The 23,065-nt window shown below is 41.0% G+C and overlaps 1 protein-coding gene across 2 annotated transcripts; it reads left to right on the forward strand.

Annotated features, from left to right (window-relative positions):
• Positions 1 to 8,875: 8,875 nt before the first annotated feature.
• On the forward strand, positions 8,876 to 15,099 carry TAF1L (TATA-box binding protein associated factor 1 like). Of its 2 annotated transcripts, XM_025360040.1 has the most exons (2): positions 8,984 to 14,084; positions 14,178 to 14,450. In XM_025360040.1, exons 1-2 carry the CDS (start codon positions 9,023 to 9,025, stop codon positions 14,384 to 14,386), a joined length of 5,271 nt encoding a protein of 1,756 aa, XP_025215825.1. In that variant the 5' UTR covers positions 8,984 to 9,022; the 3' UTR covers positions 14,387 to 14,450. The 2 variants fall into 2 exon arrangements, with proteins under 2 accessions (XP_025215824.1, XP_025215825.1); XM_025360039.1 differs by having other exon boundaries at positions 8,876 to 15,099.
• The last annotated feature ends 7,966 nt before the right edge of the window (positions 15,100 to 23,065 follow it).

Here is a 23,065-nt window from a genome sequence, read left to right on the forward strand (position 1 = left end):
ACAATCAGGAAATCATTTTGATAAAAGAAAATTGAATTTCCCATTCTGTATGATAATTAAAAAATAAATGTTTTCTGTGGAGAAAATAAATTATGTTTAAAACAAAGACTGAAAGAACTAATTGGAGACATATATATACACATATATATATAATTTAGAAATAATTAAAGTACTTAGAGTTTTATTGATGTGTTATTATTTGGGAAAATGTTTCAGAATTTGTAGACATGCAAGCTTGTTTGTATTCTTTGAAGATTCCAAATATTTCTTTTGTTTTGTATGAGAGCTCAAAAGTTACCTAATACCCACCTGCTACCATATCATCATATATGAAAATATTTGATGAAATATGAAAAAATAAAAAATAATCTAGAAGTCAAAGTGTACAAAGCTATTTCTGAGACTAAAGAAATAATACTGCAAATAAAGTGACAAACTGTTGAGCATTTTTCATGGCAGGAGTGGGGAGATACTTCTGTCTGCCAGGTTGATACCAAAGAAGGCTATCATTTGCCGTTGCCTAAAGCGTCCCATTAGAATTCTTTTTCTTAGATTTTACTCAAAAGAACAAATGTCATTTTAATGCCAATGTTTTCAAATGCTGTTTATTCCTTAGATTTACTTTTCTAAAATTTGGCCTCACTATTGCTTAATCCATGGCTTTACTTACACTTTCAGCAACTGTTCATTGGCCACGCTTCTTTTCTTTTCTTTATTTTTATTGTTATGATTATTTTTTGAGATGGAGTCTCGCACTGTTGCCCAGGCTGGAGTGCAGTGGTGTGATCTCAGCTCACTGAAAGCTCCGCCTCATGGGTTCACGCCATTCTCCTGCCTCAGCCTCCTGAGTAGCTGGGACTACAGGTGCCCACCACCATGCCCAGGTAATTTTTTTGTATTTTTAGTAGAGACAGGGTTTCACTGTAGCCAGGATGGTCTCAATCTCCTGACCTCGTGATCCGCCGCCTCGGCCTCCCAAAGTGCTGGGATTACAGGTGTGAGCCACTGCACCCGGCCAGACCATGCTTTATTTTTTTAATCACTTTCTTCACTTGGCTTGAAGCATCACTTTCTCTTGGTTCTCCTTCTATGCCACTGGCTGTTCAGGTCCTTCTTACTTACTGATTGCTGAACATTAGAACACTGCAGAGTTTAGCCCTAAAATCTTTTGATTTCTTTGTCTTTACTTACTCCTTAGGTAACACCATTCACAGTCCCTAAGCTTTGAAAGCATTTATACACCAATGAGTCTCAAATTTATAGTTCTAACCCTGACCTCTTTCCTAACTTGTAGACTTGTACTCAGCCTCTGCTGAAATCTCCACTTGAAATCTATCTAATAGGGGATCTCAAAATTAACCTATCCAAAATCAAACTCCTGACTCTCCAATGACATCCCCCATCTCTCTGCTGTCGTCTGCTCCTTATACAGTCTTCTACATCTCAGGAAATGGTTTCTCTGTCCTTCTAGTTGCCCAGGCTAAAACCTTATCTCCTTTCTCTGACACCACATATCCAATTCATCAGTAAATCCTGTTGATTTTATCTTCAAAATACTATGTATTAAAAATCTGAACACTTTCACCACCTCTATTGCTACTATCTTGGTCCATGCTTCCATCATATCTTACTCTCTCACTGGAATCATTTTAATAACTTCCCAGCTGGACCCACTTCTTCCTTTACCTCAATACAGTCAGTTTTCAACATAGAGGCCAGAGTTACCTATTCAAATGCAGGTAAGATCTCAAGTCATTCTTTTGCTCAAAACTTATAATGGCTCCTTCTTTCACTCACAGTAAAATTCTGAAACAGTAATGACCTACAAGGCCCTATATAATTTTGCCCTCAGCTACCCCCTCACATCATTTTAATTTTTTAAATTATTTTTTATTATGTTTTTAGTTCAAGGGTACATGTGCACAACGTACAGGTTTGCTACATATGCATATATGTGCCACATTGGTGTGCTGCACCCATTAACTCATCATTTACATTAGGTGTATCTCCTAATGCTATCCCTCCCCCCTCCCCCCACCCCATGATAGGCCCTGGTGTGTGATGTTCCCCTTCCTGTATCCAGGTGTTCTCATTGTTCAGTTGCCACCTATGAGTGAGAACATGCGGTGTTTGGTTTTCTGTCCTTGCAATAGTTTGCCGAGAATGATGGTTTCCAGCTGCATCCATGTTCCTACAAAAGACATGAACTCATCCTTTTTTATGGCTGCATAGTATTCCATGGTGTATATGTGCCACATTTTCTTAATCCAGTCTATCATTGATGGACATTTGAGTTGGTTCCAAGTCTTTGCTATTGTGAAAAGTGCCGCAATAAACATATGTGCGCATGTGTCTTTATAGCGTCATGATTTATAATCCTTTGGGTATATACCCAGTAATGGGATGGCTGGGTCATATGGTATTTCTAGTTCAAGATCCTTGAGGAATCGCCACACTGTCTTCCACAATGGTTGAACTAGTTTACAGTCCCACCAACAGTGTAAAAGTGTTCCTATTTCTCCACATCCTCTCCCCTTTGCACATACTCTGACTCCAAAGTTACATAGAACAATTACCTCTCTCATTTTTCATAGCTATTCACTCAAATGTCATTATTTCAGAAGGATCTTCCCTGACAACTTTTTCCCTCACCCCTGGCATTCCTATCTCCCTTATTCTGCCTTAGTTTTCTCAATAGCACTTATCACCACCTGACATATGTATTTACTTGTTTGTTTATTTTTGGTCTCCCCCATTATGATATTAGCCCATATTCCAGATTCCAGGGTTAGCAGAGCAGATGATTTCAATCAAATCTCCCACTTGAAGACAATTTTAAAAATGGAGCAAAACACACAAACACAGACACACACATTCTTACAAACAGAATCTAACAAGATAGTGAGGAATTAAAATAAGAAAACAATTAGAGAGAGCTCAAAGAGGTGAAACAGCATCTCTTTGGAAAGGAGGATTTGCTGATAGTTAAAAGGAAGCTGAGGCAGAGCTTCACTGAGATCTTGGGAAATTACCCGCTGTATATCCTGGAACCACAAGGGCTGCTATTTTGGTTTTGAGGCTTTTTTGGCAATGGACTGGAAGCAGCAGACACAGAGCTAAGCTTTTGATTACTCAGATGCATGCAGGTTTAGGAACTAGCATTCATGTCCCTCAAAGACAGAGGCCCTAATATAGTATCTTTTGCTCTGGCTTGAGACAAAGACTGCAACCTGGAAGCATGGGGTATGGATTTTACTCTAGCCTACCAAACCCTCAAATGTTGGTTCTAGACTGCTAATATCCTCAGGTTTTTTAAAGTTGAAAAAAAGTTAAATCCTTTCTGAAGGAAAATAACATCATCCTGGGTCTCAAACTATCAATAAATATAATTTTAATTTTTTCAACAAGCTGTGAAAGCCTATAATGCAAAATGAGACTCAAGACAAATCAAGGAACTAAGGAAAGAACTAAGGAAAAGAGTGAACAACAAAAACAGAGCTGCAAGAGTCCAAATACCAGAATTATCAGACAGATGTTGTAAAACAACTCATGGATATAAATGCTTTGTTTAAAAATATCAGTGCAGTCATAGAAACCGTAAGAGGTGACACTGTAAAACTAAAAATGAACCAACTAGAAATTGTAAAATTGAAAAACACAATAGGTAAAATGAAGAACTGAATGGATGGGTTTAACAGAAGATTACATACAATTGAAGAAAAAAATTGTGAACTGGAAGCTGGGTCAGAGAAAAATATAAAAATGAAACCTAAAGAAAATTTTTAAAAGGGAAAATACAGAATATTGACTAAGAAACATAGAGGACAAAGTAAGGTCTAACATTCACATAATTGGAGTATAAAAAAGAAAAAGAGATAAAATGGAGCAGGGACAATATTTTAAAAGATGATGTCAAAGAATTTCAGAGAACTAATGAAAGACATTCAATTTTACTATTTAATAAGCCTAAAGGGTCAAATGAAGCTAAAAAGAACAAAAAGCGAAATTTGCCTCCAGGCCAGGCACGGTGGCTCATGCCTGTAATCCTGGCACTTTGGGAGGCCAAGGTGGACAGAGCACTTGAGGTCAGGAGTTGGAGACACCAGCCTGGCATGGTGGCGCATGCCTGTGGTCCCAGCTACTAGGGAGGCTGAGGCAGGAGAATTGCTTGAACCCCATGAGTGGAGGTTGTAGTAAGCCAAGATCATACCACTGCACTCCAGCCTGGCCGACAGAGTGAGACTCTGTCTAAAAAAAAAAAAAGGAAATCTGCCTCCAGAAACACATAGTGAAACTAGAAAATGAAATGCAAGGAGAAAATCTTAAATATAACAAAACCAACCAAAAAGCACCAATCTGATCAAAACTGATGTGGAAAGCCAGTACAAGTGAAAACCAGAGGTCAATGGAAAGTTAACTTCAGGATATTGAAAGAAATAAAAAACTACCAACATAGACTTCTTTGTCCAGAGAACAAATATTTTAATAAGAAAGGTAAAATATACAGAGATGTGAAAAAATAAGTGATGAACTGGCAAAATATTTTCAATTTATATTACAGAAAGGGTAAATATCCCTAACATATTAAAATTTTCTTTAAAAAGAGGAGAAAAGACTAACAACCTTAGAAAAATGCACAAGAGATATGAACAAGTACACAGTAAAAATAAATGCAAATGCCCCTTGGTTGAAGATACTCCATGTCATCCATGATAAGATAAATGCAAATTAAAACTACAGCGAGATACTGTCTTATACCTATGAGATCAGCAAAAATTTAAAAATTTGACAACATGCTGTGTTGTTGAGGCTTTGGGGAAACTGCCCCTCTCATTCATTGTTGTTAGGAATGAAAAATGGTTCAACAACTAAGGAACAGAGTTTGGCAAATACCAATGAAATAATATCTGCATTTACACTTTGACCCACTAATCCCTCTTGCAAGAATCTATCCCAAAGATGCACCGACAAAAAAAACAAAAAAAAACAAAAAACAAAACACACACACACACACACACACACACACAAAAAAAAAAAAAAAAAAAAACAGAAAAAACAAAAGGATGCATACATAAGACTTTTCACTGCAGCACTGTGTGAAATAGCAAAGCCTGGAAACAACTCAAATACCTGTCAATGGGTGGCTGGTATACTCACCCAAGTGATAATTCTACAGTTATCAAAAAGAATAAGGAATCTCTTTATAAACTACTATGGAGTAATCTCCAAGATATATTTTTAAGCAAGAAAAGCAAGGTGGAAAATTATATACTATTGGTTATCTAAAAGGAAGAGATATAAACATGCATACACAATTGATAGTATTTAAAAATAGAATGATAAATAATAAAACTTTAAATATGATTACTCATAGAGGATTACATAAACAACCACCCAAGATAATCTGCAATCAAATTGTGAAAACCATTAAGACAGTTGACTAGACTAGGGTTACTAGATGTAAGACAATTATAATTAAAAAGCAATTGAATTCCTATATTAACAAGAAATTAAGAACATATATACACAACTACATACACACATTTTAAATTAACATTTAATAGCCACATAACACTCAAACATTTAGGAATAAATCAACAAAAGATGTATAAGATCTTTAAGCAGAAAAAGTATTAAATTTTATTGAAAAATATTTAAAGAAAGCTTAAATAAATAAAGAGCTACTACGTTCATTATGTTCATGGATAAGAAAACTCATGTAACAAAAATATCAGGTCTCACCAAATTAACTTATGGATGTAGTACAATTATAAACTCCTCAAATTTTTAAAGTGGGAATTAACAAGGTGATTCTAAAATTTATATGCAAGGGCAAAAGATAAAAAAATCTTAGTTTCAGAAAAAAATCAAGGCTGGGACAGGGCTCATTTTTGTCAACTGTCTAGATTTATTATAAAGCTATAGAAATTGAGCTATAGACATTAAGTGTAGTGAGTCTCCAGGATAAACAAATAGACCAATGGAACAGAACAGAAATTCAGACAGATATTAATAATATATTTTTCTATGGTAATCTGATATATGACAAAGATCCATCACAGATTAATGGATATCTATGGTGCTGTAACAATTGATTATCAGAGAAAGACAGACACACACACACACATACACGCACAAACTAGATTTACATCAAACACATAAATTACAGATAAAGAACTAAACAAAAAAATAAGTGAAACATTAAAACTTTTAGAATGTAAGAAAGTATCTTTATGACTTTTCGTAGGAAAAGCTTTCTTAGGAAAAAAAAAAAAGCATAGACCGGGCGTGGTGGCTCACACCTGCAATCCCAGCACATTGGGAGGCCGAGGTGGGCAGATCACCTGAAGTCAGGAGTTTGAGACCAGCCTGGCAACATGGCAAAACCCCGTCTCTAATAAAAATACAAAAAATAGCCAGGCATGGTGGCATGTGCCTGTAGTCCCAGCTACTTGGGGAGGCAAGAGAATCACTTGAACCTGGAGGCAGAGGTTGCAGTGAGCCGAGATCGCACCACTGCACTCCAGCCTGGGCGACAGAGCAAGCATCTGTCTCAAAAAAAAAAAAAAAAAGATAAAAAAGAAAAGAAAAGAAAGAAAAACATAAAGGAAAATTTTGATAAGACAAGATTGAAATTTTAAAATATATATTAATCAAAGACACCATTAAAATAGATTAAAAGACATATCACAGATTGGGAAAGTTATTTGCAAGCAAATCCGTAATATATGAAGAACTCTTATACATCAATGAAAAGACAGACAACCTAAAAACACTATAAAAATTAGATAAAAATATATGAAAAGGCAATTGACAGTAGAGGAAAAACAGTTGGTCAATAAGTGTATGAAAAGTTAGCCTTCACTAGGAATCAGAGAAATACGAATTACAACCACAATATCATTATACATTTATTGGAAATGAACAAAAATTAACAAATGACAAGCTAAGTGTTAGAATGGATGTGGAGAGGTAAGAACTTTTATACACTGCTGTTAGATAGGTAAAATGGTACAACTACTTTGGAGAACAATTTAGTAATAGCAAGTGTAGTTGAAAAAGCATATATTGTAAAATCTAGTAATTCCACTCCTAGATGTATACCCTGAAGAATGTGTCCTACATATGATCAAGGAATCATATACATTATTTATAAGAGGAACAATTTGGAAATAATTTAAATGAACAAACATAGGAACATAGATAAATTGTAGCATAACCATACTGTAGAACACTATAGAGCTATAAAAATAGAATTGAATGCATCAACATAGTTGAATATCATAAACATAAATTTTATCCAGAAAACATTCTGGCTAAGAGTACATACAGTAAGGTCGGGTGTGGTGGCTCTTGCCTGTAATCCCAGCACTGTGGGAGGCCAAAGTGGGAGGATTGCTTGAGGCCAGGAGGAGTTTAAGACCAGCTTAGCCAACATAGTGAGATTCCCATCTCTTAAAAAAAAAGGAAGGTAAAAAAACGAGTACACACGGTATAATGCCTTTTATACAAAATTGTAAAGCATGACAATATTATAGATTATTTGAAGAAGCATACATATTTAGTTCATGTATAAAGAGATTTATAGGCCGGGCGCGGTGGCTCAAGCCTGTAATCCCAGCACTTTGGGAGGCCGAGACGGGCGGATCACGAGGTCAGGAGATCGAGACCATCCTGGCTAACACGGTGAAACCCCGTCTCTACTAAAAAATACAAAAAACGGCCGGGCGCGGTGGCTCAAGCCTGTAATCCCAGCACTTTGGGAGGTCGAGGCGGGTGGATCACGAGGTCAGGAGATCGAGACCATCCTGGCTAACATGGTGAAACCCCGTCTCTACTAAAAATACAAAAAACTAGCTGGGCGTGGTGGCGGGCGCCTGTAGTCTCAGCTACTTGGGAGGCTGAGGCGGGAGAATGGCATGAACCCGGGAGGCGGGGCTTGCAGTGAGCCGAGATCACGCCACTGCACTCCAGCCTGGGAGCACAGCGAGACTCCGTCTCAAAAAAAAAAAAAAAAAATACAAAAAACTAGCCGGGCGACCTGGCGGGCACCTGTAGTCCCAGCTACTCGGGAGGCTGAGGCAGGAGAATGGCGTAAACCCAGGAGGCGGAGCTTGCAGTGAGCTGAGATCCGGCCACTGCACTCCAGCCTGGGCGGCAGAGCAAGACTCCGTCTCAAAAATAAATAAATAAATAAATAAAAATAACAATAAAAGATTTATGGAGGCTGGGTGCAGTGGCTCACGCCTGTAATCCCAGCACTTTGGGAGACACAGGTGGGCTGACCATCTGAGGTCAGGAGTTTCAGACCAGCCTGGCCAGTATGGTGAAATCTTGTCTCCACTAAAATACAAAAAAATTAGCCAAGCATGGTGGCTCATGCCTGTAATCCTAGCTACTAGAGAGGCTGAGGCAGGAGATTCTCTTGAACTAGTGAGGCGGAGGTTTCAGTGAGCCTAGACTGCGCCACTGCACTGGAGCGTGGGGCGACAGAGCGAGACTTTGTCTCAAAAACAAGCAAACAGGCCGTGCGCGGTGGCTTACGCCTGTAATCCCAGCAGTTCGGGGGGCCAAGGTGGACAGATCACGAGGTCAGGAGTCCGAGATCATCCTGGCTAACATGGTGAAACCCCGGCTCTACTAAAAATACAAAAGAAAAAAAAATTAGCTGGGTGTGGTGGCGAGCGCCTATAGTCCTTGCTACACAGGAGGCTGAGGCAGGAGAATGGCATGAACCTGGAAGGCGGAGCTTGCAGTGAGCCGAGATCCTGCCACTGCACTCCACCCTGGGTGACACTGCGAGACTCCACGTCAAAAAAAAAAAAAAAAGTGTTTTCCGGTCCCGCCCCCTCCACACCCGCCTTCGCCCCTCCCCCAGCTTTATTCAGTTTCCGGTAGAGGCTGGTAGGGTAAGGGAGCTCAGTAAGTCACTTCCGGGCGACTGTTGTTTTATTTCCGGTCTGTGGGACCCGGCTGCGATTTGCTGCTGAGGGCAGTAGCTACCATCACTGCTGCCGCCATCATGTCGGACACGGACAGCGAGGAGGATTCGGCTGGAGGCGGCCCATTTTCTTTAGCGGGTATCCTTTTCGGCAACATCAGTGGAGCGGGGCAGCTGGAGGGGGAGAGCGTCTTGGATGATGAGTGTAGGAAGCACTTAGCAGGCTTGGGGGCTTTGGGGCTGGGCAGCCTGATCACTGAACTTACGGCAAATGAAGAATTGACCGGGACTGCCGGTGCCGTGGTAAATGATGAAGGGTGGATTAGGAGTACAGAAGAAGCTATGGACTATTCAGACATCAACGAGATGGCAGAAGATGAAAGCCGAAAATACCAGCAGACGATAGGGAGCTTGCAGCTCCTTCGCCACTCAGATTATGATGAAGATGACTATGATGTTAATTGCGAAGACAGTGATTGCAAGTTGATGCCTCCTCCACCTCCACCCCCGGGACCAATGAAGAAGGATAAGGACCAGGATGCTATTACCTGTGTGTCTGAAAATGGCGAAGGCATCATCTTGCCCTCCATCATTGCCCCTTCCTTTTTGGCCTCAGAGAAAGTGGTCTTCAGTAGTTACTCTGACTCAGAATCTGAGATGGGACCTCAGGAAGCAACACAGGCAGAATCTGAGGATGGAAAGCTGACCCTTCCGTTAACTGGGATTATGCAGCATGATGCCACCAAGCTGTTGCCAAGTGTCACAGAACTTTTTCCAGAATTTCGACCTGGAAAGGTGTTACGCTTCCTACGTCTTTTTGGACCAGGGAAGAATGTCCCATCTGTTTGGCGGAGTGCTCGGAGAAAGAGGAAGAAGCATCGTGAGCTGATACAGGAAGAGCAGATCCAGGAGGTGGAATGCTCAGCAGAATCAGAAGTCAGCCAGAAGTCTTTGTGGAACTATGACTATGCTCCACGACCACCTCCAGAGCAGTGTCTCTCCGATGATGAAATCACGATGATGGTTCCTGTGGAGTCCAAATTTTCCCAATCAACTGGAGATGTAGATAAAGTGACAGATACCAAACCAAGAGTGGCTGAGTGGCGTTATGGGCCTGCCCAACTGTGGTATGATATGCTGGGTGTCTCTGAAGATGGCAGTGGGTTTGACTATGGCTTCAAACTGAGAAAAACAGAGCATGAACCTGTGACAAAATCTAGAATGATAGAGAAATTTAGGAAACTTGAGGAAAGCAATGGCACTGATCTTCTGGCTGATGAAAACTTCCTGATGGTGACACAGCTGCATTGGGAGGATAATATCATCTGGGATGGGGAGGATGTCAAACACAAAGGGACAAAACCTCAGCGTGCAAGCCTGGCAGGCTGGCTGCCTTCTAGCATGACTAGGAATGCGATGGCTTACAATGTTCAGCAAGGTTTTGCAGCCACTCTGGATGATGACAAACCTTGGTACTCTATTTTTCCCATTGACAATGAGGATCTGGTGTATGGACGCTGGGAGGACAATATCATTTGGGATGCTCAGGCCATGCCCCGGCTTTTGGAACCTCCTGTTTTGACACTTGATCCCAATGATGAGAACCTCATTTTGGAAATTCCTGATGAGAAGGAGGAGGCCACCTCTAACTCCCCCTCCAAGGAGAGTAAGAGGGAATCATCTCTGAAGAAGAGTCGAATTCTCTTGGGGAAAACAGGAGTCATCAAGGAGGAACCACAGCAGAACATGTCTCAGCCAGAAGTGAAAGATCCATGGAATCTCTCTAGTGATGAGTATTATTACCCCAAGCAACAGGGTCTTCGAGGCACCTTTGGAGGGAATATTATCCAGCATTCAATTCCTGCTGTGGAATTATGGCAACCCTTCTTTCCCACCCACATGGGGCCCATCAAAATCCGGCAGTTCCATCGCCCACCTCTGAAAAAGTACTCATTCGGTGCACTCTCTCAGCCAGGTCCCCATTCAGTCCAACCTTTGCTAAAGCACATCAAAAAAAAGGCCAAGATGAGAGAACAAGAGAGGCAAGCTTCAGGTGGTGGAGAGTTGTTTTTTATGCGCACACCTCAGGATCTCACAGGCAAAGATGGAGATCTTATTCTTGCAGAATATAGTGAGGAAAATGGACCCTTAATGATGCAGGTTGGCATGGCAACCAAGATAAAGAACTATTATAAACGGAAACCTGGAAAAGATCCTGGAGCACCAGATTGTAAATATGGGGAAACTGTTTACTGCCATACATCTCCTCTCCTGGGCTCTCTCCATCCTGGCCAATTACTGCAGGCATTTGAGAACAACCTTTTTCGTGCTCCAATTTATCTTCATAAGATGCCAGAAACTGATTTCTTGATCATTCGGACAAGACAGGGTTACTATATTCGGGAATTAGTGGATATTTTTGTGGTTGGCCAGCAGTGTCCCTTGTTTGAAGTTCCTGGGCCTAACTCCAAAAGGGCCAATACGCATATTCGAGACTTTCTACAGGTTTTTATTTACCGCCTTTTCTGGAAGAGTAAAGATCGGCCACGGAGGATACGAATGGAAGATATAAAAAAAGCCTTTCCTTCCCATTCAGAAAGCAGCATCCGGAAGAGGCTAAAGCTCTGTGCTGACTTCAAACGCACAGGGATGGATTCAAACTGGTGGGTGCTTAAGTCTGATTTTCGTTTACCAACGGAAGAAGAGATCAGAGCTATGGTGTCACCAGAGCAGTGCTGTGCTTATTATAGTATGATAGCTGCAGAGCAACGACTGAAGGATGCTGGCTATGGTGAGAAATCCTTTTTTGCTCCAGAAGAAGAAAATGAGGAAGATTTCCAGATGAAGATTGATGATGAAGTTCACACTGCTCCTTGGAACACCACAAGGGCCTTCATTGCTGCCATGAAGGGCAAGTGTCTCCTAGAGGTGACTGGGGTGGCAGATCCCACAGGGTGTGGTGAAGGATTCTCCTATGTGAAGATTCCAAATAAACCAACACAGCAGAAGGATGATAAAGAGCCGCAGGCAGTGAAGAAGACAGTGACAGGAACAGATGCAGACCTTCGTCGCCTTTCCCTGAAAAATGCCAAACAACTTCTACGTAAATTTGGTGTGCCAGAGGAAGAGATTAAAAAGTTGTCCCGCTGGGAAGTGATTGATGTGGTGCGCACAATGTCAACAGAACAGGCTCGTTCTGGAGAGGGGCCCATGAGTAAATTTGCCCGTGGATCAAGGTTTTCTGTGGCTGAGCATCAAGAGCGTTACAAAGAGGAATGTCAGCGCATCTTTGACCTACAGAACAAGGTTCTGTCATCAACTGAAGTCTTATCAAGTGACACAGACAGCAGCTCAGCTGAAGATAGTGACTTTGAAGAAATGGGAAAGAGCATTGAGAATATGTTGCAGAACAAGAAAACCAGCTCTCAGCTGTCACGTGAATGGGAGGAGCAGGAGCGGAAGGAACTACAGCGAATGCTACTGGCAGCAGGCTCAGCAGCATCAGGAAACAATCACAGAGATGATGACACAGCTTCCGTGACAAGCCTTAACTCTTCTGCCACTGGACACTGTCTCAAGATTTATCGCACATTTCGAGATGAAGAGGGGAAAGAGTATGTTCGCTGTGAGACAGTCCGAAAACCAGCTGTCATTGATGCCTATGTACGCATACGGACTACAAAAGATGAGGAATTCATTCAAAAATTTGCCCTTTTTGATGAACAACATCGGGAAGAGATGCGAAAGGAGCGGCGGAGGATTCAAGAGCAACTGAGGCGGCTTAAGCGGAACCAGGAAAAGGAGAAACTTAGGGGTCCTCCTGAGAAGAAGCCCAAGAAAATGAAGGAGCGTCCTGACCTAAAACTGAAATGTGGGGCATGTGGTGCCATTGGACACATGAGGACTAACAAATTCTGCCCCCTCTATTATCAAACAAATGTGCCACCTTCCAACCCTGTTGCCATGACAGAAGAGCAGGAGGAGGAGTTGGAAAAGACAGTCATTCATAATGATAATGAAGAACTTATCAAGGTTGAAGGGACCAAAATTGTCTTGGGGAAACAGCTAATTGAGAATGCGGATGAGGTTCGCAGAAAATCTCTGGTTCTCAAGTTTCCTAAACAGCAGCTTCCTCCAAAGAAGAAACGGCGAGTTGGAACCACTGTTCATTGTGACTATTTGAATAGACCTCATAAGTCCATCCACCGACGCCGCACAGACCCTATGGTGACGCTGTCATCCATCTTGGAGTCTATCATCAATGACATGAGAGATCTTCCAAATACATACCCTTTCCACACTCCAGTCAATGCAAAGGTTGTAAAGGACTACTACAAAATCATCACTCGGCCAATGGACCTACAAACACTCCGTGAAAATGTACGTAAACGCCTCTACCCATCTCGGCAAGAGTTCAGAGAGCATCTGGAGCTAATTGTGAAAAACAGTGCAACCTACAATGGTCCAAAACACTCATTGACTCAGATCTCTCAATCCATGCTGGATCTCTGTGATGAAAAACTCAGAGAGAAAGGAGACAAATTAGCTCGCTTAGAGAAAGCTATCAACCCCTTGCTGGATGATGATGACCAAGTGGCATTTTCTTTCATTCTGGACAACATTGTCACCCAGAAAATGATGGCAGTTCCAGATTCTTGGCCATTTCATCACCCAGTTAATAAGAAGTTTGTTCCAGATTATTACAAAGTGATTGTCAATCCGGTGGATTTAGAGACCATACATAAGAACATCTCCAAGCACAAGTATCAGAGTCGGGAGAGTTTTCTAGATGATGTAAACCTTATTCTGGCCAACAGTGTTAAGTATAATGGACCTGAGAGTCAGTATACTAAGACTGCCCAGGAGATTGTGAACGTCTGTTACCAGACGTTGACTGAGTATGATGAGCAGTTGACTCAACTTGAGAAGGATATTTGTACAGCTAAAGAAGCAGCTTTGGAGGAAGCAGAATTAGAAAGCCTGGACCCAATGACCCCAGGGCCCTATACACCTCCGCCTCCTGATGTGTATGATACCAACACATGCCTCAGTATGTCTCGAGATACCTCTGTATTTCAAGATGAGAGCAATATGTCTGTCTTGGATATTCCCACTGCCACTCCAGAAAAGCAGATGTTCCAGGGCCGAGGTAGGCTGGGTGAGGAGGACTCTGATGTAGATATTGAAGGGTATGATGATGATGAGGAGGATGGGAAACCTAAGTCTCCCGCCCCAGAAGGTGAAGATGGAGACGGTGATCTTGCAGATGAAGAGGAAGGAACTGTACAACAGCCTCAAGCCAGTGTCCTGTATGAGGATTTGCTTATGTCTGAAGGAGAAGATGATGAGGAAGATGCTGGGAGTGATGAAGAAGGAGACAATTCTTTCTCTGCCATCCAGCTGAGTGAAAGTGGAAGTGACTCTGATGTGGATCTGGTGGAATAAAACCCAAACAACCCCACATGCTTCAGCATGCTTCAGGAGAACACAAGGATGGGCATGGAAAATGAAGAAAGCATGATGTCCTATGAGGGAGACAGTGGGGAGGCTTCCTACAGTTTGGAGGATAGCAACATCAGTTATGGGAGCTATGAGGAGCCTGATCCCAAGTCGAACACCCAAGACACAAGCTTCAGCAGCATCAGAAATTTCCAGCTGGGCATGGTGGCTCACACCTGTAATCTCAGCACTCTGGGAGGCCGAGGTGGGCGGATCACCTGAGGTCAGAAGTTCGAGACCAGCTTGGCCAACATGGCAAAACCTCATCTCTATTAAAAATATGAAATTTAGCCAGGCGTGGTGGTGCATGCCTGTAATCCCAGCTACTCGGGAGGCTAAGGCAGGAGAATCACTGGAACCCGGGAGGCAGAGGTTGCAGTGAGTGGAGATCATGCCACTGCACTCCAGCCTGGGCGAAAGAGTGAGATTCCATCTCAAAAAAAAAAAAAAAAAAAAAAAAAATTCCAAGCATGGTATCATCTCACTTTTTTAATTTACAGGCTGGAACAGATAAGAGCCTTCCTGCTGGGACGGAGACTTGGGTTCTAGTGGACTCTGCTACACTTAAACCTATGTGACAAACTGCCCATTATTTTATTATTTAATTATGCAATGCCTAGTTCCTAAATGGGTTTGAGGCAAATTACCGTAAACTTTGAAACAGCCTATATGTCAGAAATGATAATGTTGCCATCTAAATGTTTTCTGTCCCTCCCGCCTCAGGGGAAATGGTAGGAAAATGGTAAGTTTCTTAGGGCAATGACTGTGTCTTGTGTTTCTGTTCATGCTTAGGATATGGTTCTGTGCATAGTAGGTACTCAGTAAATGTTCCTAGAATCATAAAACCCTCAACAGATATGTTACTGAGCATCTGCTTTTCATGATAAGCACTCTATCAGATCCTTGGGATGCAAAGGTAAATAAGACAAATCCCTGTTACCCAAAGAGCTCACCATCGAGTTGGGGAAGGGGAAGTGGAATTCAAAACATGTTAATAAATCATTATAGTACTGTGAGATAAATGCAATTAAGAAGCTTGCTGTAAAGTATAGGGGAAATAGAGGAGTAATCATGTCTGAAAAGTCAGGGAAGTCTTCCTAGAGATAATTTGCGAGCTGATTGTTTTAGAATTAGTAGAAGTTTGCCAGATGGAAAAGTCCAGGCAAAGTGTAACATCAATGGGAAAGGCCACAGTCTAGAAATGGCAGAATGTGTTTCTAGTTTGTTTGTTTGTAACTACCGTGTTCCAGGAAGGATTTAGGATGGTTTGTATTCCAGTCCTTTAATGCTGGAATGGCTAGTGATGAGACTGAAAGATGGGCAGGAAGTATATCATCACAAGCTTTGTGTTTGATGTTAATGTGTATGATTTTTATATTATGGGAAATAAGCTCTTAGAGGAGTGATGTAATCAGGTTTGTGTTTTAGAAATCTGTGTAATGTGTGAATGAAGAAAGAAATTGAAGAATCATATATAACAGATACATGTGATTCCATTTTTGTAAGACACAGAACCATGTGTGTTTATTTATATGTGTTTTTATATATACTTCTGCATGCAAAGGTAAAAGTCTGAAAGGATATCCGCTAACTGTTCACAATGATAACCCCCCAGGAATGGGATTGGAGGGGAGGGGGCTTCTCTGTTTGTTATGTATACTGGGTGGGATATTGTGCTTTTATTTCTGTATTGTTTGAATTTTTTAACAAGTATGTATTATTTTTGTAATACATTTTTTTATTCCAAAAAAAAGAAAGAGATGGAAATTCAGAAATGTGTGTAAACAGGGAATCTTCACTGTATTGATAATGTTTTATTTCTTAAGCTGGGTAGTGGGTACCTGGATTTTCATTATATTTTTCTCTGTTTCTTTTGGCATATCTCAATATCTCATAATAAATACTTTGTAATAAATTTCATATGTGCATAATATTAAATAAGTTCTAGAAGTATATATACCAAAATATTCATTGTGTTTATCTCTGAATAGTAGAAATGTATCTTTATTTTCTTTGTTTTTCATGCTTACATTTTCTAATTTGCATTACTTTTATTTTAAAATATCTTAAAACATAGAAGAATGCCACAAAGACACAGAGCTTCTATAAGACCTTTCACATGTTACCCTTGCTGGTACATAAGGCACCACCAAACTAATGTTCTAACAGCCAGTCAATATTTTATCCCTTCTCTCTTATGCTGCCATTTTGGTCTGTTTAGGTTTAATGGTATCTGTTTTAGGTGGTACCTAACCATCTCTTGGCATAAAAAACCTGCTCAATGATTGCTTGTTAAATCTTGAGTAAATGAATTGTAATAAGCATGCAGATGACTCAGCATTGACTCACCTAAAGGTAACATCCACAGTCTTTACACAGTCTTCTACATCTCCAGTGATGTAGAATTCAGCCTTGACTTCTCTGCTCATTTCAAATCCTTTCTCAAACTCTCGGTACAAGAAGACAGTATTGCTTCCTTCTCCAAACAAAACCTGCTTTCTCTTACTTCTAGCCCTTTGTCCATGTACTTCTCTGTTCCTAGAATGAATGCAACCTTTGTTTGTCTGCCTGGTAAATACCTATTAATCTGTCATATTACAGTTTAAACATTTCTCCCCCTGTGAAACATTCCTGGCTCTCTCCCTCCACTCATTAATTCACTCAACAATTACTGTGGTAGGCTAAATAATGGTCCCCAAGAATCATCAGTTCCTAATATCCAGAAGTTGTAAATATGTTGCTTTATATGGTCAAAAGGGCTTTACAAATGTGACTGAGTTAAGGATCTTGAGATGAGGGGAAAGAGAGAGAGAGTAGGAATAAGACAGAAGGTGATATGAAGACAGAAGCAGAGAGATTTGAAGATGCTACACTACTGGGTTTGAAGGTAGAGAAAGAGAAAGGAATGCAGCTGTGGTAGCTGGAAAAGGCAAGAAAGTAGATTCTCCTCTAGAGCCTCCAGAAGGAACCAACTCTGCTGACACCTTGATTTTTGCCCTGTAAGACTTATGTAGGACTTCTGATACCCAGAACTGTCAGAGAATACATTTGTGTTGTTTAAAGCCACTAACTTTGGGAGGCCAAGGAGGACAGATCGCCTGAGTTCAGGAGTTTGAGACCAGCCTGGCCAACATGGTGAAACCCAGTCTGTACTAAAAATACAAAAATTAGCTGGTGTAGTGGCGTGTGCCTGTAATCCCAACTACTCGGGAGGCCGAGGTAGGAGAATCACTTGAACCAGGAGGTGGAGGTTGCAGTGAGCTGAGATTGCACCACTCCAGCCTGGGCAACAGAGGAAGACTCCATCTCAAAAAAAAAAAAAAGAGAAAAAAAGAAAAAGCCACTAAGTTTATGGTCATTTGTTACAGCAGCAATAGGGAACTAATACACCCATGTAACCACTATTTGCTGGACACAAAACTAGGCACCAGAGGAATAGGCAAACCAGAAACACATGATCTCCACCTTAAAAGAGCTTATAATCTGATGGGGAATATGAATATTAAACAACTAAACAGAAATTAATATGTTCATGATATTAATGTACTTAGATTGATAGTAATTTAGATTGATGAGGGTAAGAAAAGTCTGCTTGGTGACATTACATTTAAGCAGGGACTTGACAGATGAATAGGGCTTAGTGATGTGAAGAATGGGGGAGGAGGTGTTCTCAAGAGCATGTGCTAATGCCCTGTGGCAGGACAGTGCTTGAGGTGAGGCAGTGTGAGAAGAGGTTGGAGAGATGGGCAAGATCCAAATCATGATAGGCCTTATTGTCTACTTTACAGAGGACAGATTTTATCTAAAGTATGATGCAGAAGACATTGAAATGTCAAATGATGTGTCATAGCTAACATTTTAAAAGATGATTGTGACTTCTCTGTAGGGATTAGATTGAAATGGGCAACTATAGCAAAGAGAAGACCAACAGGAGGCTATACAAGAAATGATGTGGTATGGAGAGGGAGAAGTTTGGGTAGAGTCAACATTTAATTTTGAAGCAGTGCTCATAGGACTGAAGAAAATGAATGTCTGGATAAAATGTTAAGGACATTTACCAAGTTTCTAATATGAGCATGTGGGCAGATGTTTTGTATACTTTCCTGAAATGAGGACCCCTGAAGGAATACATAGGCTGGGGGCAGTGGAGATCAAATGTTTGGTTTTCAAATTGTTAAATCTGAGGTGCCTGTGGAACAACCAAGTAAAGATGTCAGGTAATAGTTAAGCATGTAGGTTTGGAGATCCAAAAAGATGTCTCAGATGGCACTTAAAGTCATAGGTGACATAGGGGTGGACTATAATTTCTAAAGTCATAGAAATTACCTAGGAAGAAAGGATACTCAAGGCTGAACCTGAAAAAACTCTGACATTTAGGACTCAAGGAAGGGGAGAGACGATAGCAAAGGGGATTGAGAGGGAATGCTCACAGAAGTGGAGAAAACCCAGAATCCTGGAATCAGTGAAGTCCAGGAAAGAGTATAGAAGAGGGTGAGAGTGTTGAATGGCAATAAGACGTAAAGAGGTGAGAACTGCAGAACATTCCAGACTTGAGCAATTATGGCACTTATAGGCAACCTTAGCAAGAGCAATTGTGGTTGGGTCATAGGAGCCAGACTGAGGAATGAAAGTATTACAAGGAAGTGGAACATTATGCAGGTGACTTTTTTTTTTTTTTTTTTTTTTGAGAAGTTTAAAATAAAAGAGCAGAGAGAATCAGGTGGTAGCAGATAAGGAATGTACAGTCAGATACGGATTCTTCTTTAATAGGTGATGGAATTGCAGAGTTAAGCACAGAGAAGAAAGGAAGAAGCTGGAGTTCCAGGAGAGAAGGGGGATAGCCTGTGGGACAAGGCTCCTAGGATGTCTGGAAGGGGTGAGATCTCTCCCCTGAGAAGGGATTCGTCTTTGCTAGAAAGAGAACACTTTCCTCTGAAGGAGAGGGTGCAGATGCTGGCAGGTTTGTTCTGTAGGCGGCAGGACAATGAGGATGGGAGTTCCATTCTGATGACCTCTATTTTCATCATGAAGGTCATCTCCTGAAAGTGAGATGAAACTGAAGAAGGACAATCTTAGATATGGGGAAAGAGGGGAAGTCACTGACTAGTCATAGCTGGCAGGAAGTGAGCAGAACAGGCCATTTTCTCTGTGGTGCCCCACTTTACCTTAAACGGGAGCCCACCCTAGCACTGTGATACCAGTGGAACAATAGTTTATGTGAACTTCTTTTCTTTACTAGACTATGAGCACCTTGAAGACAGAGATTTTGCCTTCCTCATCTTTGCAATTTCAATATTGTTACTGGTATATAGTAAAAATAGTTCTTCATTCAGTCACTCATTCATTCATCTGACATTTTATTATTTAATGTTGGATTTGATTATTTATTAAATTAATTAAATATCGAATGAATGATTGAGTGACTGAATGAAAAACTATTATAGAACAGGACTGGCATGAAAATGTCTGATTGGTCATATCCCACATGTTTCTACATTGCCAGCATTCTGAGAAATAACAAAACCCCTGGAGAGTTTGCCAACAATGGGCAATGACTTACCCAAGGACTGCAGAGTCAAGAAGAACATACATTCAGTGAAGCCAGGTGAATGTGGGTCAGTGAAATAGTTTATAAGTAAGGCTTCTTTCTTCAAACAGTTATATTCTTAAAAATACTTTGGAGAAAGCAGAATATTCTAGTTATTTCCTGCCATTTTTCCCTGGCAGAGCCCGAGCCTAGTCCTAGGGATAAAAGAAACTTCTCTTAAAAATAGAGAACCTTATCACCTACAATCTCATATCTTATTTTTGCAAGTTTCAGTCTTTTCTATATATATACATTTTTTAAAGTAAGCATGTTATTTAAAAAACTATAAATGGTGCTTTTTTCCACTTAAAATTATATCACATGAAAGCCATAGTAATCAACGCAATGTGGTATTAATTAAAGGATAGACACATAGATTAATGGAACAGAAAGAGAGTACAAAAATAGACCCAGACAATGGCCAATTGATTTTCAACAAAGGCGCCAAGGCAATGTGATAGAAAAAAATGATAGTCTTTTCAAAAAATAGTGCTGAAATAGTTGAACAACCATATGCAATAAAAGAGAATTTTAACCATACCTCACACCGTATGCCAAAATTAACTTGCAATGGATGATAAGCCTAAATTTAAAATCTAAAATTATGAAACTAGATAAAACAAAGCAGAAAATCTTTTTGGCTTTGGATAGGCAAAGGTCTCTCAGGACACAAAAAGCATGAAATGTAAAAGAAAAAAATGATAAATTGGGCTTCATCAAAATTAAAAGCATCCACTCTTTAAAAGACATCATTAGGAAAATGAAAAGAAAGTTCATAGACTGGGAGAAAATATTTGCAAAACTGAGAATTCTTTAAGAATTATGAATGCAAGTCCTTTATCATAAAGTCTTGATAAAGGGTTTGCATCCAGAAAACTTGAATTCTCATAATCATTCAGAAACCTTGAATAATTCTCATAATTCAATAATAAGAAAACAGCCCAATTCAAGACTTGGGCAAAAGGATAGATGCGGTGGCTTATTCCTGTAATCCCAGTGTTTTGGGAGGCTGAGGTGGGAGGATTGCTTGAGGCCAGTAGTTTGAGACCAGCCCTGGGCAATATAGTAAGACCCCATCTTTACAAAAAACACAAAAATTAGCTGGACGTGGTGGTGTGCACCTGTGGTTCTAGTTACTCAGAAGGCTGAAGTTGGGGGATCGTTTGAGCCCACGAGCTTGAGGTTGCAATGAGCTATGACTGCACCACTGCACCCCATCCTGGGTGACAGGACAAGATACTGTCTCTAAATAAATAAATAAGCAAAATAAAACAACAACAACAAAAAACTGGGTAAAATATCTGAAGAGGCACTTCATCAAAGGTGAATTATGAATAGCAAATAAGCATATGAAAAGATGCTCGGCCGGGCGCGGTGGCTCAAGCCTGTAATCCCAGCACTTTGGGAGGCTGAGACGGGCGGATCACGAGGTCAGGAGATCGAGACCATCCTGGCTGACACGGTGAAACCCCGTCTCTACTAAAAAATACAAAAAACTAGCCGGGCGAGGTGGCGGGCGCCTGTAGTCCCAGCTACTCGGGAGGCTGAGGCAGGAGAATGGCGTGAACCCGGGAGGCGGAGCTTGCAGTGAGCTGAGATCTGGCCACTGCACTCCAACCTGGGCGACAGAGCGAGACTCCGTCTCAAAAAAAAAAAAAAAAAAAAAAAAAAAGAAAAGATGCTCAATGTTATTAGTCATCAAGAAAATGCAAATTAAAAGAATGACATACAGCTGCATAGCAAATTTTTTAAAAAAGAAAAGCAACTGACAATACCAAATGCTGGTGAGGGTGTAGAGCAATTGGAGCTCACATGCATTGCTGGTGGGAATGCAAAACGGTATAACTACTTTGAAAAATAGTTTGACAGGGATCGTTAAAAGTTAAACATAAACTTATCACAGGACTTAGCAATCCAAATTCGAAATAGATAGTTACCCAAGAGAAATGAAGATAAATGTCTACATAAAAAGCTGTTCACAAATGTTTATAGTAACTTTATTTAGAATAGTAAAAATGTGGGAACTGTTTATTGGTAAATGGATAAACAGATACACATTGGAATACTACTCAAGTTTCTTAGAAGATTCTTGGAAGAATCTTTTTTTTTTTTTTTTTTTTTGAGACAGAGTCTCACTCTGTCACCCAGGCTGGAGTGCAATGGTGCAATCTTGGCTTTCTGCAACCTCCAACTCCCGGGTTCAAGTGATTCTCCTGCCTCAGTCTCCTGAGTAGCTGTGATTACAGGCGCACAGCACTATGCCTGGCTAAATTTTGTATTTTTAGTAGAGATGGGGTTCCACCATGTTGGCCAGGCTAGTTTCTAACTCCTAACCTCAGGTGATCCACCCACCTCAGTCTCTTTCAAGTGCTGGGATTACAAGCGTGAGCCACGGTGCCTGGCCAGAAGAATCTTGTTTTTGTTTTTGTTTTTGTTTTTTTTTTGAGAGGGAGTCTCGCTCTGTTGCCCAGGCTGGAGTGCAGTGGTGCAATCTCAGCTCACTGCAAACTCCGCCTCCCGGGTTCTCGCCATTCTCCTGCCTCAGCCTCCCAAGTAGCTGGGACTACAGGCGCCTGCCACCACGCCGGGCTAATTTTTTGTATTTTTAGTAGAGATAGGGTTTCATCGTGTTCACCAGGATGGTCTCGATCTCCTGACCTTGTGATCTGCCTGCCTCGGCCTCCCAAAGTGCTGGGATTACAGGCGTGAGCCACCGCGCCCGGCCGGGAAGAATCGTTTTTTGAAGAGCCTGCATTGACCCATTCAGAACTGGTCTGACATTTCATTGACTGTGTGAGTTGCCCTTGGAACATGTGGGAGCCCTGAGAGCAGAGTAATGATAAACCTCATACTCCATGCAGGCTTCAGCCCTATCACTTCCCATTCCTCCCTTCCATTTGACTTGCTTGATTCCTCATCTGATTTGGTGCTCCTTCAGTTGTTCCTGCTGTCCGCCGTGGTTTGGCTTTAGGTCTCCTGTGTCACGGCCAGACAGTCAAGGACATTTCCACAGGAAGGGCATTTGCTGTGAGGCTCAG

Source organism: Theropithecus gelada, chromosome 15 (genome assembly GCF_003255815.1).
Source record: "Theropithecus gelada isolate Dixy chromosome 15, Tgel_1.0, whole genome shotgun sequence".
Taxonomy (NCBI): domain Eukaryota; kingdom Metazoa; phylum Chordata; class Mammalia; order Primates; family Cercopithecidae; genus Theropithecus; species Theropithecus gelada.